At 38.1% G+C, this 18,119-nt stretch overlaps 1 protein-coding gene across 1 annotated transcript in view; it reads right to left on the reverse strand.

The window, feature by feature from the left end:
* Nucleotides 1-12,952: 12,952 nt before the first annotated feature.
* Nucleotides 12,953-18,119, reverse strand: part of NKAIN3 (sodium/potassium transporting ATPase interacting 3) — a 2,685,286-nt gene continuing 2,680,119 nt past the window's right edge. Inside the window, exon 6 of the mRNA XM_044065469.1 lies at nt 12,953-16,314. Within this exon, the coding sequence (XP_043921404.1) occupies nt 16,270-16,314 (45 nt within the window). The 3' untranslated portion in view covers nt 12,953-16,269. The remainder of the gene's footprint in view (nt 16,315-18,119) is intronic.

Genomic DNA, 18,119 nt, shown 5'->3' on the forward strand with positions numbered 1-18,119 from the left:
TACACTTGACAGGTATGATTGCCGCTTTCGCACCGATGGTTGAACACAATACCTACGTTGGCCGCATCGCCGGCGGCCGTGTGTACCTCCGCAGTCATATCCTATGGATATGACACGCACATATCCCGTTACTGTACCGTGGCCCGGTGATCATCCCGACCCGCGGATATACATTGATGCAGGTTGACATTTCCATGGCTGGCGTTCCCTGCTCTGGCCACCCTCCCGGATGATCGGGTTGTCGTTCACTCTGTTTACTATGTGGAGATATCACGTCTTACTTATCTGTCGACTTGCATCCCTGGGTTCCATATTAACCTGTTGTACTTTATATCTGTGTATGTGTACATATATTTCTACGTGTGTACTGATATCTATTTCCATATCTGTGTATGCACATAAGTACATATGTAGTCGACTTGCGGCGAATGTGGCAGCATCCCGCTACGCCGTCTGCTGTGGAGCCGGCGTGCGGTCGAGGTGTTGGCGTTCCATGCTCTGCTGGCTATTGGGTGCGCAGTGTTTGGGTGGTGCCTTTGTTGGACTCACACATAGGTCCACACATACGGTACACATTACGGGCGGACATGTTTGTGTGGCGTCCATTTTACTGTGTGTGCAGGTAAGGAGGTGTCAGTCCATGGGGCCTACACTGTCAAAGTATGTGCTATGCGTTCCCTCTTTGCCAGGGCGTAGGCATATTGGGTATGCCTCCGTCTACCTACTGGGGCTGGCACAGTGTGTTCATGGTGCTGAACGCCCTGTGCCTGTGCTTGCCTTGGCAGTTGTGGCGGGCTTGGTGGCCCTCCAGCATTATGTCCCTGCAGCAGCTGTTTCCGCAGAATCATATTGTGTAGCATACAACATACTATGAATATGTGGGCACATGTGCCTGGAGAGTACTGCAAGGCTCCACCGGATGTATCCAAGCACCGGAACTGTGATTTCAACATCCCAAACACACGCTCTATGATTATTCTAGTTTGTGCATGTGCCTCATTATGGCGTTCTTGCATGTGTGTGTGTGCATTTCTGATGGGTGTCATCAACCACGGCTCCAGTGCGTAGCCAGCATCACCCACAAGGTGACCTTGTGTGATGTCCCCCCTGGCGAATACCTGATACAGCTGTGAGGCATGCCAGATATGGGAGTCGTGGTAGCTTCCAGGGCTGCCAGCACACACATCCATGATAATGCCCTGCGCATTGCACGACCTGGCAATTGATGGAGGGGTATCCCTTGCGGTTTATGTAGCGTCTACCCTGCTCCCCGGGTGGTGACTTGATTTCTATGTGCGTACAGTCTATCGCACCCAGTACCTCCGGGTATTGTGCCACACGGTGGAAGCGGCGTATATTGCTAGCCAACTCCTCCTGAGATCTGGGGAAGTTTATGTACTCATGGGCATGTCGTAACATGGCATCCAGGAACTGGTGTAGTACCCTGGATGCTGATGCCTGTGAGATGCCCATTATATCCCCGGTTGGCCTTTGAAAGGTACCTGTAGCCAGTATTCGCAAGCTCACACATACCTTTGTGTCCACTGGGATGGGCTCCCCTCTGTTGTCTCTTGTTCTCAGGCGTGGCCGGCACAGCTCCACTATTTGCTGTAACGTGTCTCTGTCCACCCTGTAGCGCTCTACTATCTCCAGGTCTTGCAGCCCCTGGTAGGTCACCCTTGGTCTGAACACTCTCCTTCTCCTGTGAGGCCTACGGTAGTTGTCGGCACCGTCCTCCGCAACTCCGTCTGTCTCTGACACATACCGATGCATCACGGCCACGGTGGCACCCAACATATACATATTAAAGGTTCCCCGTCTGTTTACACCCTACGGTGCAGCGTTTGGGAAATCGCGCTGTGTGTTATGTGCATTCACACTTTATACCGTTGTGCTGTACACCCGGTGATGTCATTGGGTGTGTCTGTGCAAACGTATCTGTGGATTATCTTCCATGGTTTACCGTTGCAACTGCAACGCTGTTGCCTTTGCTGTTACATTGCCCTTGCCTGCATTGGCTTGGCTTTGCATCTTACCTTACTGTTTCTGCACGTTGCACCTACTATTGCCTGCAGTGCATCCTGCAGGCACATGGCATCTGTTGCACTTTGTCTGCCGCTGCTGTTATCCTACCTCTGTACTTGCCTGTGCTATTTCGGTTCTTTGCTCTTTGCATTTCAACTACATCCCCTACTATCTTTACATTCCTATGCCTCCCCTTTCCCGTTTTGCAGGGGTCTGCATGCAGAGTTATCAGCTGCCGCCGTTTGCCCTTCCTGCATTCATTGGTGTTGATTGCTCATTGCGGCTCCAATTACACTGCTTCCGCATTTCCTCATATTCTCCGCATTACCTTCCTATATCCGTGTTTGTTGACGGGAAGGCCGTCACATGACTGGCTTGGGGTTCGTAGTCATCCTCGTGCACATGCATCTGTGCGCGCATTATGTACTCTCAGCGCATCTATTTCCTCACACGCCGGTCCTGCTGCTGTGATGTGCATTGTACAGCCCATGTTTGCTGGCCTCCAATGTGCTTCCTTCTACAGTGGCACACCCCTCTGAGATTGACATGTATCCCGTGTGGCCACTCCTCGGTGTACTACCGCTACGCCGTTTGCTCCATCCTTACACCGGCGCCGTTTTTGCGATTCACTATTATCTGCCTCATTTGCATGGCATTGACTGTTAATAAATGGTTACGGTGCCGAACACTGCCACCACTCCTTGACAACCATTGCGCTGGGGTTGAAGCTTTACATACATACTATGGTGTGTGGTGGCTGTGCAGCTGATGTGTGTTATACTGCTCTTTTAGGACATTGTCATATTATTTCATTGCTTTGCAACTTCTGTGCACATATCCGGGGGTTCTGCTGTGCTTTCTACGTACATGCCATTTATGTCATTTTTTACATTTTGTGCATATTTTCTTTGGACATTCTCGGTGCCTTTCCCCATTGGCATATTGCACCTGTATGATACCTGACTTTGACAGCCTTCCGTTACTCCTCGGCCATGTTTGGGTAAATGTAAACCGTTTTTTTTGGTTTACATTGCCGTGCCCTTACGCTACGCCTGCGCCACTTCGTGGATCACTATTTCTCTTCATTTGCATGGTGCAATACCGCACACAGTGTGTTTTGCATACCTACGCCGGGGGCGGAGCAGGACTGGCGCACGCCGGTAGTGCACGTGGAATTGATTCATACCTGAATCGCTCAGCAGCCATATTTGGCGTTATAACGCCGACGCTATGCTGGCGCCTGGCGCAAGGTTCATGAATCCCGGGGGTTGTCTTCCAGACTGAGTTTGCATGACTACAATTGATACAAAACACTGCAGCTTGCTTAATAAAAGGCATAGAAGACACCACCATATCTTCCCAATTTTGCAGGACTTGTACTAACTTCCTATAGGACAGTGGGTCATTTACAAGATCTTAGTCTTGGTCTATCTTACACTTCAGGACCTTAGCCCATCATACCTATGGGACCTTTTATATTTCTACAATCCAAACTGCACACTGTACTATAATTCTCAGTGTCTCCTTTTGGTTCCATATTACAATCTCAACTCCTCCAGTTGTGGCTGTTTTTGCTACCAAGGACCTTTTTATGAAACTTTCTTCCTGGCTGGTTCTGGGATACACCTACATTAGCTGGGCTTAAAAGGAGTTTAAAAACATAGTTGTTTGACTTAGCTTGTACTTAATCACTATCTTGTTTCTAATAATGTTATTATTGCCTAAATCTTTATGTTGATTATGCTGTTCTATATTTATGTATGTTTTTTACTAACTTTAAATAAACTTCAAATTAAACTTTATTTTTGTAATTAAACGTTGTTTGAACATTCACCACAACTGTGCTGCTTTTAATTTCAGAACACATGGTGCTACTTATATTGCTGGATACATACATCTTTTACTTCTTAGCTTTCTTGATAAACTTTTCTGTAAATGAGACATTAGCTTAAGAAAATTAACTGACATGCAAAATGAAAGAAGTAAAATAACCCAGGGTAAAGTTATATATTTCTTATTGATTACTTTTTACATTGCTATAATCCAGAGTTTCATGGCAACCATTCAGAAGCAAAACACGTTCTTTTCATTTGGAATGTTGTCATAAGAATTACAACAGAATTAAGAATATGACTTGGGACATGCAAAGAAAATGCAGTGGACAGTTACATTTCAGTGTTCTGTTTATTTGTTGATGACAATAATTGCTTTGTCAATAATACTGATTTTAGTACAGTGTTCAGAATTAAGGTTTTACTAAAGAAGTAAAAACGGGGTGTTTATCTTTCATAGTTTAGGTTACATAATGATGTTTAGAATATGTACAAGTTAGAATTAAACTGTGCAGAGAAAACATTCTACTCTTCTAAACAAATACTTATTCATTATTCACAGGCTTGAATCTTCACACATCTTCACTTCACAAACATTATTTCATTCAGTGGAGACATGGCAGTGTTGAGAGTTCACACAGATTCAGAACATGGTACTTGGTGATATCACAGTACAGTACTTTCTGTGAGATGAAAACTCCTGAGATCATGTACATATTGTAAAATTGTTCCAATAAAAGTGATTAAACACAGTGAGTCACACCATTTAAAATGGTTATTAAAATGCATATGAATAAAACAATTGTTTACTTTATTTTAAGCATTTGCTAACCATTCACACATGTATACAGTTGTAAATATATTACTGCACATGGGACTTCAATCCCGCCTTTTAACTTTTGGTATGAGTCATATGATGGTAATTTAAGCTCAGTACAAACGGCCTACTTTTTGCTTTTTACCTCTTCTGCAAATCAGTGTCTTAAGTAAAGAGTGTGATCCTTATTTTAAAAGTGTATAAAGCTTTATTTAAAAAAAGACACCTATTTATTCAGACATTGCAGCTGTGTGATGGTTTACATAAGACATATCAAACATACAGTAGATTTTTTAATACATTTTACAGTAAAAAAAAAGAAATCATCAGCAGATTCCAGTTATATATGTGCACCTATATATTATTTTATGTGTTATTAATTTATATAAAGTATACATAAACAAATTTTCACCCCATTCACATTCTGTATAAACAGTGTTATAAGAAGTTGCCTAATATTTTAATGCTGTTTTACTGCAACAAGCATGCAACTACCACCTCTTTTTCCATTTACACAGTGTTAAAAATCTTCACCAAACTAACAGAGCACACAATTTGAATGGAAAAAAAAAAAAAGGAAGAACATGACGATGTACAATGTCAACGTTTTAAGTGCCGCTTTTATTTGTAATGACTCAAATGTATTCTTTCCCAGAACAAATGTTACTTGAAAACATGATCAGCAACTGCTGATTATCTTAAATTATAGCAATTATTTTAACAAATCCAAATTAGAGTTATTATTGGCTAATATAAATTTCCAGAAATAATTATCCTGTTAGAACTCACTCTGGATTGCTGTAACTCTTGCTTTATTTTTAAACAGTAAGAACTAATGTATAGCATTGACAGTACATTAATTTTCACACATTTTTTTCATTTATTAAATATTCTATGTGAAATTAAATTTAATGTCATGTTCATCTCCTCTTCCACAACACACCAGCTAACATGTAACACAACTGACAGGAAATTACAATGTGTGTCAAGAATGTAGTTTCTGGTCAGCAATCCTCTTAAACAGCTAAATAAATGTGTGAATTAAAATTGTTACTTATTTTACAACCTACCTGTGCATACAGGTGCTAAGTAATGTACTGGAACATTTTCTTTTAAATCTTATCACCATCAGCTGTTATCCATTATCAGTGAATATTCGTTTTAGAGATTAAAAATCCTAATAAAAATTAAAAAAAAAATGGCCATACTAACCATATTTTGATGTAGTCTATTACACAGAGTGGTGCTTAGTTTCTGCTACAATCAATACATATGCATCAATTACTGTCTTAACCGAAGGAGTTTGTCTATATTACTGCTACACTGTTGTAGGTTTCTATATTCCTGCCATAATGCACAGACCTATTTACTGATTTTTCATCTGTTATTATATGTTTTACTCTGCCATCTGCTTAGAGTTGTGACTGAAAAGTGTCCTCAGACCTGGTTTACAAATGTAGTAAAAATAACTAAGTAAATAAATAAATCACAAAGGGATATAAAACATAATGGTCACAATGCTTTATGGCAACTTAATTAAAATAAAATGACATTATGATGAAACATATGGCAGAGGATATGTTAATTTTAATCAGGAAGACAAGGTAGTCCCTGACCCCCATGCTACAGAGGGATGATTCCCTGATTGCAATATGGAAGACCAGTGTTCAGTTAATGGCAAGAGCTCTGGAAAGGATGAAAGTCAGGGACTGCTCCAGCCTGCTCATCCTGGTGGGCACATGGTTGACACCAAGAGACAGCATTAAGAGTTACAGCTGTGCAGACTATACTGATGTACATACAAACCAACAGTGTGCCACCCTAACCAGCAGTGTGCCACCCTAGAAAAGGAATGTGTGGCTGCATGCATACTTCCCACAGAAGGCAACATGTAGTAGAACTGTAGAGAACTGCTGCAGGGGTTTGGAGCTCTAGCATTTGGGGGGAGAGCCTGATGGATCTGTCATATTGATTTGCTCCACACTGACCAATTCTCACCTCTTCATACAATGAGTGGGCTGATTTTGGTCTTCCGACAGGGAACAAATTCTCTGTAGGGTTCTTACTCAGTCTAAAATATGCCTGGCTATTGCCCCAAAACAGAAATGAATAGGTCGATGAGTTAAGGGAAGGAGAGCAAGACCCAGGGGATGGGGAGATGAGACAAAAAGACAATGTACAATATTGTCAAGATGCCCATCTGCTGGTGGGGCATTTTGTTTTCAGACCCAGATGGTAAAAACACCAGAGCCAATATTCAATCTGATACTGTTAATTTTCATTCTATCCTCAACTGCTGGGTTTGGATCAGATCCTTGAATCTGACTCGGCTGTTACTAAAGCTCATGGTAACTATAAAGCTCTCAAGCTCCTCCCTTACCCATAATGCACCAACCCCTAACATACCCCAGATCTTGTTTGCTGCTTTTCACAAAAAGACATGGTCAGCCTCAGCTCTTGAGTTTTTTTCTCTTAAAATTTTTTGTCTATCATAAATCTTGTTAGTATATTACTCTCTTACCCTTATTACATTTGCTGTAATCCTTATTTTCCATCTTTGATAACTTGTTCTTTATTTCTTTCTATTTCTGCATCCTAGTGTAGTCCTCCTTACCAATTCTCCTAATTCAAAAATTCTTGCAGAAAGCTTCAAGGTTGAAGAGCAAAGTCATCTGCATTGCACCTTAGTGGCCTCAACAGATTTGGTTCCCCTTCCTATGGCCTCATCTGCTTTGACAAACTTGGATTCTGGATCCAATTCCAGACCTCCTGTCTCACCCGACAGGCATGATTCATCCAGATATCTCAAACCTTAAGCTGATAGTGTGGTTTCTCTAATTCCATTAATAGCCAGAAGACCAATGTTCACTTGCCCATTCATCATATTCTTTTATCTTCCCATAAGTCTTCTACAAGAAAACTTTACACAAGTAAATGGAAAAGGTTCATTTGCTGGGCACAACAAAAACACATGGAACCTTTCTCAGCTCCTGTACATAGGATACGTGAATTTTTGGAAACAATTTTAATGAGGGAGCTAGATCTTCTACAATTAAAGCTCTGTTTGCAGCAATCTTTAATTTTCATGTTGGATGTGAAACTTCATCTGTAGCCTCTTCTAAACTTTGTAAAGCATTTTTGAGAGGCGCACCCCTGTATAAAGATCCTACTACTCCTTGGGATTTGAACTTGGTACTGAAGGCCTTAATTCATTCTCTGTTTGAACCAGCAGCTAAATATGATCTTTAAGTTCCTGACCTGGAAAGCTATCTTTCTAATGGCCATTACCTCTGCTAGAAGAATTTCAGAACTTCAAGCCTTGTCCTCTAAACCTCCCTAATTCATCTTTTTTAAGGATAGAGTCACTTTATGTGCCAACGCTTCTTTTCTTCTTAAGGTGGTGTCAGAATCAAATATCAATCAGTCCATTAATTTGCCACTTTTCTTTGCTAAATTTATGAAAAAAGGTGGATATATGTTGAGTTTGTTGGATGTTCACAGACAATTACATTTTTACTTGCATAGAACAAAATAAATTAGAAAGACAGATCAATTATTTGTGTCCTTTGCAGATGCTAAATTGGGAGAACCAGTTGCAAAGGTAACCTTAGCTAGACGTCTTATGGATTGCATGTCATTCATCTACAACAATTTTGGTCTAACCTTACCCAAACCTCTAAGAGCCCATTCAGCAAGATCCATGGCAACCTCTTCAGTGTTTCTATCTAGAGCTTCTATGGGCGACATATGTGTGGCTGCAGCCTGGGCCAGTCCTTGTACCTTTATCATTCATTACAAACTGGATCTGGTCTTGAGGGGAAAAACAGCCTTTGGCTCAACTGTGCTCAGGAATATCCTTCCATAGAGTCCACCTGGGATTTTAGGCAGTTGGGGACTCTGTCCCAACAGTTGAGGATAGAATGAAAATTGACAACATCAGATAAAGAAGTTATGTACTCACCATAACGTTCCATCTGTGTTCTCTATTTTTATTCTTCCTCAACTTCCCGTCAACCAAACCCCCTAACCCTTGTCTCAATAGGCTTCTCTAAGAACTAAATGTTATTAGGACACCACTGACCTTATATATATCTGTGTGTGTGTGTGTGTGTGTGTGTGTGTGTGTGTGTGTGTGTGTGTGTGTGTGTGTGTGTGTATTAGAATGTACTGTTTTATGTAAATCAGCAAACATGATCACAAGATCTAGGGTATGTTAGGGGTTGGTGCATTATGGGTCAGGGAGAAGCTCAAGATCTTTTTGGCTACCATGAGCTTTAGTAACGGCTGAGTCAAATCCAAGGATCAGATCTGAACCCAACAGCTGAGGAAGAATGAAAATGGACAACACAGATGGACTGTTATGGTAACCACATAACTTCTTTTTCATGTGTTCAGACATGGCTTGCATGGAGCTGAATGTCTATTAAAAGAATGTTTCCATCATAAAAATATTTGCAGTGAGGAGCTAACAGTTTCATAGTGATAGTGCACATAATTCACTGCAAGGAATTCATAACCGTCATTAAAGACAATGGAACCAAGAAATTTATGTCTGCTTCACATATTCTCTTTACCAGTGAGTTAACAGTCCTTCAGACTTTTATAGACGCTATTAAGGCAATGAGATGTGAGTTAAGAGGTGGGGAGATTAGCTCAGACTTTTAGAAAGCTATTAATGCTGCATGAGCGTTAATAATAAACAATTACTCTACAGATTAGTAAAATTCACCTTTGTACATTGAAACAGTTCATGCATGCAGTAATACATCAGCAGTGTTGATCTTAAAATAAAATGTGAGTCATGCTTTGACTTACTGAACTAGATAACAAGTAATCCAGACACCTAAATGAGAATCACACCAAAAGTTTTAATACTGGAAGGCATATAAGGTTTATACTAGGCTAATGACCAATGGGGCCTTTATTTGTCTAGCTGAGCATTCAGTGACCAATGGTAAACATCAAGCCCATATCTTGTGTCTGTGAAGTAAATACCTTATCCATTATGCCAACTGCCCTATACCATGGTTACAGTGCTGACAAATAGTAGCCTGGACAAATTACATCAAGGTTATGGCTACTTCTTTACAAAGCTGGTATAGGAAATAGCACACCAAAACAAAATAGAGGACAGAGGTTAAGTGTTTTGTTACAAAGAAGGTGTAATTCTCAACTAAAGAGTGCAATTCTGAAAATGAAAAATAACAAGTGTCATACCCAAAAAGGATGTATAACAACATCACTTTAAGTGTACCAGGTAACTATTCTAAAACATTTTGGAAAGGATAGATGACTAACACGTTACCCCAAGATGAACAGGTGATAAAAGAAGTGCCTCAATGGGAATGGATGATTACTACAAAACCAAAGGGGTGAATGAATTCATTGTAGGTACCAGAGAACCCTAAATGGATGACCCTATTGTGGAATCAAATTCATGAAAAATACTAATGGAAAAACACTAGCCCTGAGCCAACAAAGTTAAAGAGATGTCATCTGAGAAATCTATGCATTGTTGAATCCTGGAACAGCAAGTCTAGGGATGTCAAAACAGGAAAGTGATAAAGTTCTACTGGTTGACATTTTGCTTAATTGGGACTGCCCTGGTCATACATTGACTACATTGTGGACTTAGAGAGGAGAGAGCAGATGGTTTTACTTTTGTTTTCCACCTGCTCCCTTTTCTCCAATTCTGTGTGATGACAGAGTAGCTGTATTTAGAGATTGAGGATGTAGAGGTCTGCCCCCCACATTGGGGGTGGGGGTGAGGGGCTACAATGGGCCTTACCACTGAAAAAAAGATTTTTATGATTTATGAGCCTGAGACTGTCACAGCTTTGAGACTGAGATCTCTAGAGGTTTTAGATTAACTGTGTGTTGACTAAATGACACAATTAATCATAGTAAACCTGTGCTATCCTGAAAATCAGGGAAGGTCCCATCAGAGGCTGACTTTGTGAGGAAAGACAGTGTGACTAAGAATCCGTACTAGTTTCAAAGTACTATTGCAGTTATGTATACATTTGCATATTTTTGTATGGCAACTATATATGAGTATTTAGTAGTATTTTCTAAGGTTTTAAAGAATAATATTAATGGTATGCATTAAAAGACATCCCTTCAGTGTGCAAATGGAATGACTATCTCACCAGAGACTGGTGAACTGGCAGCCATCATTTTAATGTTTGCAGAGTGTTAACCAGAACTTTACTTAGCATGGACTGGCTTGAACCAGTGAGACCATTTCTGTATTTGTGTCTCCAGTTATGTGCTGAAGATTCAGATGGTGTGGATAGGACCCAGTAATTCTTTCTGTTAGATGTAGTCAGGAAAGAGTTTGCTGGTTAGACAGATTCTTAAGTAACTTTTCCTGTTGGATACAGACAAGAAATGATTAACTGGATAGAATGATTCTTTCAAGCATCCCATCTGCTCAAAATGGTTATTTTTCTGTTTTTTTTTTCTGTACAATAATGTATTTCTCCGAATATGTAAATTTTAACTGCACTGCCTGACTTCATGTTTTTATATAAAGTATTTTATTTATTCATATATCTCTTATGTGATAATTAAATATAAGTGTTAAAAAACAATGTAATGAATATAGGAATTATTAGGTACAATGTTGCAAGTTACTCAGGCTGGAGACTGAAATTTATATTTTCTACATTATCTTTTTACTGACTGAGAAAATACAGCTTCAGTCCTCATTACTCAGCCATCATCCCTATTCAACATATTTTACTATCTTTTTCAGCACTTAAAATTCCATTCACTATTAATTATAAGATGTCATGACAGTTATACCTTCTGTGCATTATTTGCATATCCTTTTCGTACTCGATACTCTTTACTAGCATATATTGTTTTATCCTTACCAGTGTGTGTGTGTGTGTGTGTGTGTGTGTGTGTGTGTGTGTGTGTGTGTGTGTGTGTGTGTGTGTGTGTGTATTTGAGCATATAAGGAATAATTAATCACCTGTGAGTTTGATTGAAATATAAAATATCAGAAAACTCAACCAGCAATTACCATCAATCGTCACTAAAATCTTTGAAAAAAAGTAAAGCAAAAAACAACTTTTTATATGGAAGGACCCCAACACCCCTTGAAATTAAACAGAGTAACTCTAGGGTCGCACAAACTTGAAGAAAGGAAAAAAAAACTCTTGAATTTTGTAATAATTGATATAATGAACTTCGACCGCCAGATAATTCGACAAACTGTAACAGGGGCGAAAAACAACAGTGGTGCAGCATGTGATAAAATGCATGCAGTGATCTCTCAACCTGTAGACTTTGAAAATAGGAACAAAGGTCCTTGAAAAATAGAAACATCCAGCTAAAAATCTAGACATCTAATTTGCATAAAATATGAATATCAGGTAACATATTACTATTCTCACTTCAAGTAGGAATGTGGGCTACTACTCAGAGACACATTTAAAAAAAAAGAGTGGCAAAAAGTGCTGGAAAAAGAGGGTGGCCTAATGGTTTGCCTTACAAACACAAGGTTCGAGTCTCACAAGGGATAATTGGCTAGGCTTAAAATGGCTCGCTAGGGCAATTAGCCTAGTACTAACCTATGAAAAGATTTAAAAGGGGGTTCTGCAGTGTTTCTCTAATGGAGCTATCATTTTATTTGGGACGGTGGCCTAATGGTTAAGGTATTTGCCTTGCAAACACAAGGTGTAGGGTTCAATTGTCACAAGGGATAATTGGCTAGGCTTAAAATGGGCAGTTAGCTTAGTACTAATCTATGAACCTATGAAATATAAGCACATTATCAAACTGACAGTGTAAAATCTGTACACTTTAATAAACTGTATCATAAATTCTTCCATGCATGGTCATTTATTTTTGCTTCAGGAAAAGGGAGTTGTAAAATGTGTGTTCTTTCTTTAAATTAGTGTTGCCACTAATATGTTGATTATGTAGTGTGGTTTTCTGTGTGCTAGACAGATGATAAAAAGTCACATGCAATCAGGGGGAGTCAGAAAAATTGTGTGAAAAGTAAATCAAGCCTGAATATAGGGGACATGCCTCCAAAAATAGGGCATCCTAAATCAGGCCATAGAATAGGAATGTTCCTCTAAAATACATACAGTTGAGAGAGTATGGCAATAACTCATATAACACACACACGTAATATATATATATATATATATATATATATACACACACACACATATATATGGGTTCATAGATTAGTACTAAGCTAACTGCCCTTGCGAGCCATTTTAAGCCTAGCTAATTATCCCTTGTGAGACTCAAACTCTGCACCTCATGTTTGTAAGGGAAACACCTTAGCCATTAAGCCACCCATAAACGCATATATACATTCATACATACCTGATCTGAGCAGAGATGGGGTGGGTTATATAACTTTAAAGGTGACTCAAGTGAAGACATTGGTGGGTGTGAAAGTTAGTTTTATGTGGCTGGAAGAAAGAGATATTCTTGTGCTCTCTTTGAGCACTGTGTTTTTTTTTTTTAAACTCTGCTAGAACATCACCCTCGTTTAAAAATAAACCACAAAAATAGAGCAGCATTTTTTTCTAAACTGTACACCGCACCGCCTAGACTACACCTCACCCCTAATATTGGTTTGGTGCTAAAACCTTATTTTGCACTCATCTTCTGTTCTGAAGGGATTTGTTATATGATAAATTTGTGAAATTAAAGCTGAAAGTAAAAAGCTTTTTTGGCTCAAATATTGTATTTGCAATGTTACAAATATACCACTTTTGGTTTTATTTATTTATGTTTTACACTTGTTTCTCATTTTATAAAATTTCAGTTTAGAAAACCTTGTTAATTTACTGAGTGCTGGATTTTTAGGTACTAAAAATAAACAGACTTGTCTGGCTTTGTGGTTAAGGCCATACCTCCTTTTTATCCAGTGCTTGCAATAATCTTTAACACAGGAACCTATGTCAAAGAAGCAGTGTAGTAGCAGTTTTCTCTAAGAAGTATGTAATAAACACAGGCTACTACAAAGATAAACAAAACAAATACATACACATAACTTGCTTACTTGTGTGCTTGTAACTGTTCCTGATATGTAATCTAAAACACTGGCATTCTGTAGTGAATGACATCTAATAACATAACAATAATGAGACATTAAAATGGATGTTGCTTAAGTGTAAATGTTGTCTGTGTGCATTCCTCTCATAAATGTTGCTTTCTCATCTTTTCTTATTCTTCTCTATGTAGACAGGGTGGGGGTGATAGTTTGATACAAGTGACTTTTCCAGTGCATTGCAGTACAATTACAGCTGAAACTTGCACCTTCTGAAACACGAACTAGAAGTTTGGGTCCAACAAAAGGATAGTCCATCCCAGCCACTAACCTTACAAGAGTTCCTAAACAAAATGCCAGTCACTTTAAACCTTCCCTGCCTATGGTTTCTATAAATTGCTGCATAATAGAACTCCAACACTACTGCACTTGGTCAGGAAGCCTGAGGGAGACCATTTGTGTTTCCGATCTTTTCTTGTGGGAATTTATACGTGACTAAGTACTGTTTTTATGTGGTCAGTAAATGTGAGAGCAACATTTAAGCAGTAAAGATGCATTAAAGGGCAGTTAGTATTATAGTGCTGTAGTCTGTTCATTTACTTATTTCATCTACTCTTTTCTGCTTTATATAACTCTAAATATATATGATTAGGTTTCTATAAATGTTTTACTTTGGGTGGGGATTATAACTAGGCCTTCATCATGTAAGTCACTGTATACAGATTTTAAAGGAGGCAATATTTTACAAGGAAAAGATGTACAAAATATCAAGAAAAATCCAAAAATGATCTCTGGCAAGCAACTACAAGAACTAGTCAAACAAAGATTCACTAAAAGAATTAGGAAACTCAGCAGCTCAGATATAATTTTGAGTATGACGAAGAATTATTTGAAGTCTAAAAGCACTTATTGGCTGTTTTTCCCTTTTTTTATTTATTAAAAAAAAATTCAAAAATATATTTGAGCTGCTGAGTTTCCTCAGTCATTCAGTGAAGCTTTGCTTGATTAATGGTACTAAATATTTCAGCGTCAAACATATAAAATTAAATTAAAAGGGTACAAGTGGACAGAAATTACTATGCTCAGAATGATTATGCTTGTTACATTAGGTTTTCTAATGTAATGCTTTAAATCTCTGTGATGCATTTTTAAGTCTGGATTTATGACATCTACATAAGCAAGGATTCCACTGTTGTACTCGTAACTCATTTATTAAATAAAGGATAAACGAGTTACGAGAACAACGGTGGCATCCTTGTTTATGTTTATTCATTTTTTGTTTGTGGTTTGGTTTAGGACATCTACCACAGGAAAAAAGCCAGCTATATTGGAAGTAGGTAACAGAACAGGAGGTTGGTCTACAAGTCAGAAATGACTGGTTATTCTTGGGGCAGGGAAACATTCGGGAAGCTGATGTATCATTTCAAAATTTTGGGTTAACTCCTGACTTTGAATACAGGAATTACAAAAAAGAAAACCTTCTGGAAAGCACTTTTCTCTCTTTTAACTGGCCAATCTATGTTGTAAAATTTCACATCTGCTGAATTCAGCTTAAATACTTTCTTTTGGATTATGAGCAGATTATTGAAATGGATTCCCACTCCTAGAAAAATCACTGTATCATTCCAGGAGTCAAAAAGATAATACAAATATCAGGAACAAAATGGGTGATTTCCGAATTTTGGTGCAGTGTTACCTGGTCTGCAATGATGAACTTAAACTATAGCTTTCACTCTTGAATTGCTTCACATAACTACAATGTTCACTCTCTGGTATTTGTAAAATTCTGACTAATATCTCTTCGATTATCACATTTGTTCACCCAGGTGCACAGTCCTTTGCTATCTGATTGCATACATAGCCAGTATCTAAAGTACACGTGAAATGGTCCCATGTACTACAGAAGGTCTACTCTGAGACATGGTAAATAGTATGGTGTGATGGATATGTATAAAAATCAACAAAAACTCCTTGGAAAATTGTCTTCTTGCTGCAGAATAAATTTAGTATATATATATTGTGTTTTCTGACAAAAGGATACACTAAAATGCTTTTTTTAACCTCCTATTACTGAAAATATATGGTGGAATAAAGTGGAAACATTTTGAATATATCTGAAAGGGAGCATAGCTATAGTCAAGAAACAGAAATCTGAATTTTTACAAAAGAAATACATTTGCTTGGCAAAGTGTGGGTACCAGATAAGAGACAGAGGTTTCCATCCATTATACCAGCTACACACACACACACACACACACACACACACACACACACACACACACACACACACACACACACACACACACACACACACACACGCACACATATACACACAAACAAATGTATTAGTCCATTATACAAATATACATTGGGAGGGAAACCTTACTGCAGGAAAATCTGCAGAATCACTTCTAGGATATTTCAAGACATTTGGCCAAGTGTGGAAGATGTGCAGATAGCACAATTCCATATATTACTAAGTAGCTCTAATATAACTTTTGTATGTTTTCTCTCTCGTTCTCCAAGTTGTCAGTGAAGTGTTCTCTGGTGTTGTTTTCTCCGTTCCATTCCATTCAGCATACAGCAATACTATGTCTCCATTGACTACTTACTTCGACCTAAGAAAAAAGAAAACATCCAAATTATTAAAAGTACTTTATGCCCTGCACCTTAAGCATTCTTTTCTGCTTTTTACAAAACTTCTTTAGATGTAAGCTGAAGTGTTCATGTGTTTTTGCTGAGCAGTATGTTTTCCCTGATAAAGATAGCAGTTGTTGGACCTGGGTAAATATATGTATATCTCTACAGTACCTTTATTAAGAGGCATGCAACCATGTCTAATAAGGAGATGAATTGCAAGTGAGTCACAGAAGAACTATGCTTCTCAAATAAAAATAAATGTCATATTTTTGAGAGATTTTTTTTTTGTATGTTTTACTCATATACAGTCACTGTGCTAAAAGTATTTGTTATTTAAATATGTTGCCTGTTTTAAGACTTGAATTACTTCATTTTTATGCTAATTAATTTGTCTTATGATTTGTGGTTGCCAGTGTGCAGATTGCATTTTGTTAACTTTAGTTATGTGGTAAGATGAATGGACTTAATGTTGATGCAAACTAAATCCACTCTACCACAGAGAAGTTAGTCATTATGTATCCACACTTAGCTTTTCTATATTTTAAAAGGATTAAAAAACAGTATTGACTGTGGCCAATAAATATGAAAAAATTCAGACAGGTACATTCTGGAGAGGTGTATGTGATAGCCAACAGAATAACATATTCAGCATGACAGCTGGGCTGCCCCTGAGAAAGTGTGTGGTAATTACTCATGGATTCTTTTTTATGTGAAATGGCTGTAGATATCTTGGAGGGATTCATTGCAGTATTGTGGGATTTATTTGCTGGTTGCGAGTGTTGGAAAATGAGGTGGGTATATGCATGTAGGTGACATTGTGATGTTCATGGAAGACATCTGGTGAGTGTCTAATTTGTAACCATGAAGGGTGAATGTTACAAGTTTGTGTGTGTGAGGACAGTGTGCAGGGACGTTTACTCCTACCCCAGAAGTAATAGTCTTGTTTGAGTTTGTAGGCTGACTCATTGGTTTGCTTTTTTATCACTCCATTTAGTCATCAATGACTCCTTGTGGGTACATTTATATGTATCCTACTACTAATGTATACACATGAACAAATCAGAGATTGATTTTTCTGTAGTGACATCATGCAAAGAGTACAGGAAATCAATCAAACAACTAACCAAACAATTAGTTATAAAATACAGAAGTATAGAGAATTGAATAAACAAATCCTAAAGCATAGAAAAATCTATAAATATAAATATATGAAGATAAACGCCAAATACCTATGTACACCTCCTATAAACAGAAACCTTTAATCCGAGAGTCCAAGCAAATAAGATATGCGCTTCTGTCTTGTTAATTATAAAACTTCTTCAGATAAATACTTAAATAGTTTAAAACATCACATACTAAAATTCTCTGTATTTAAAGTAACATGCCCCAATTAACCCAGACACATAAAAACATTAAAAACTTGAAAAATGAATAAAACATTCCTTTAAATATCACATATGCTAAACTCATCAAATACATCATAACACGTTAATTATGCCTTAAAATACTAGAGAATATGGAATACGTGTATATATAAACTTATCTCTTCAATACCTTTAACTTAAGCAAAGGAGCAATTGTAATATGGTCATTCAGTCCTGGCCAGTTGAAAGAATTAAAATATAACTGCCAGAATAGTTCTCTTTTTTCCAAAACAACTGACCAGGGCCCACCACGTTCATTAGGAATGACTTTTTCTAAAACTCTAAATTTGAAAAAACACCCAGTATGCTTTTTTGTTTAAACAAGGCATTAGTGCTTCTTTCTTATTCTTATTCTTTTA

Source organism: Protopterus annectens, chromosome 3.part0 (genome assembly GCF_019279795.1).
Source record: "Protopterus annectens isolate FY-2018-M chromosome 3.part0, PAN1.0, whole genome shotgun sequence".
Classification (NCBI taxonomy): Eukaryota; Metazoa; Chordata; order Ceratodontiformes; family Protopteridae; genus Protopterus; species Protopterus annectens.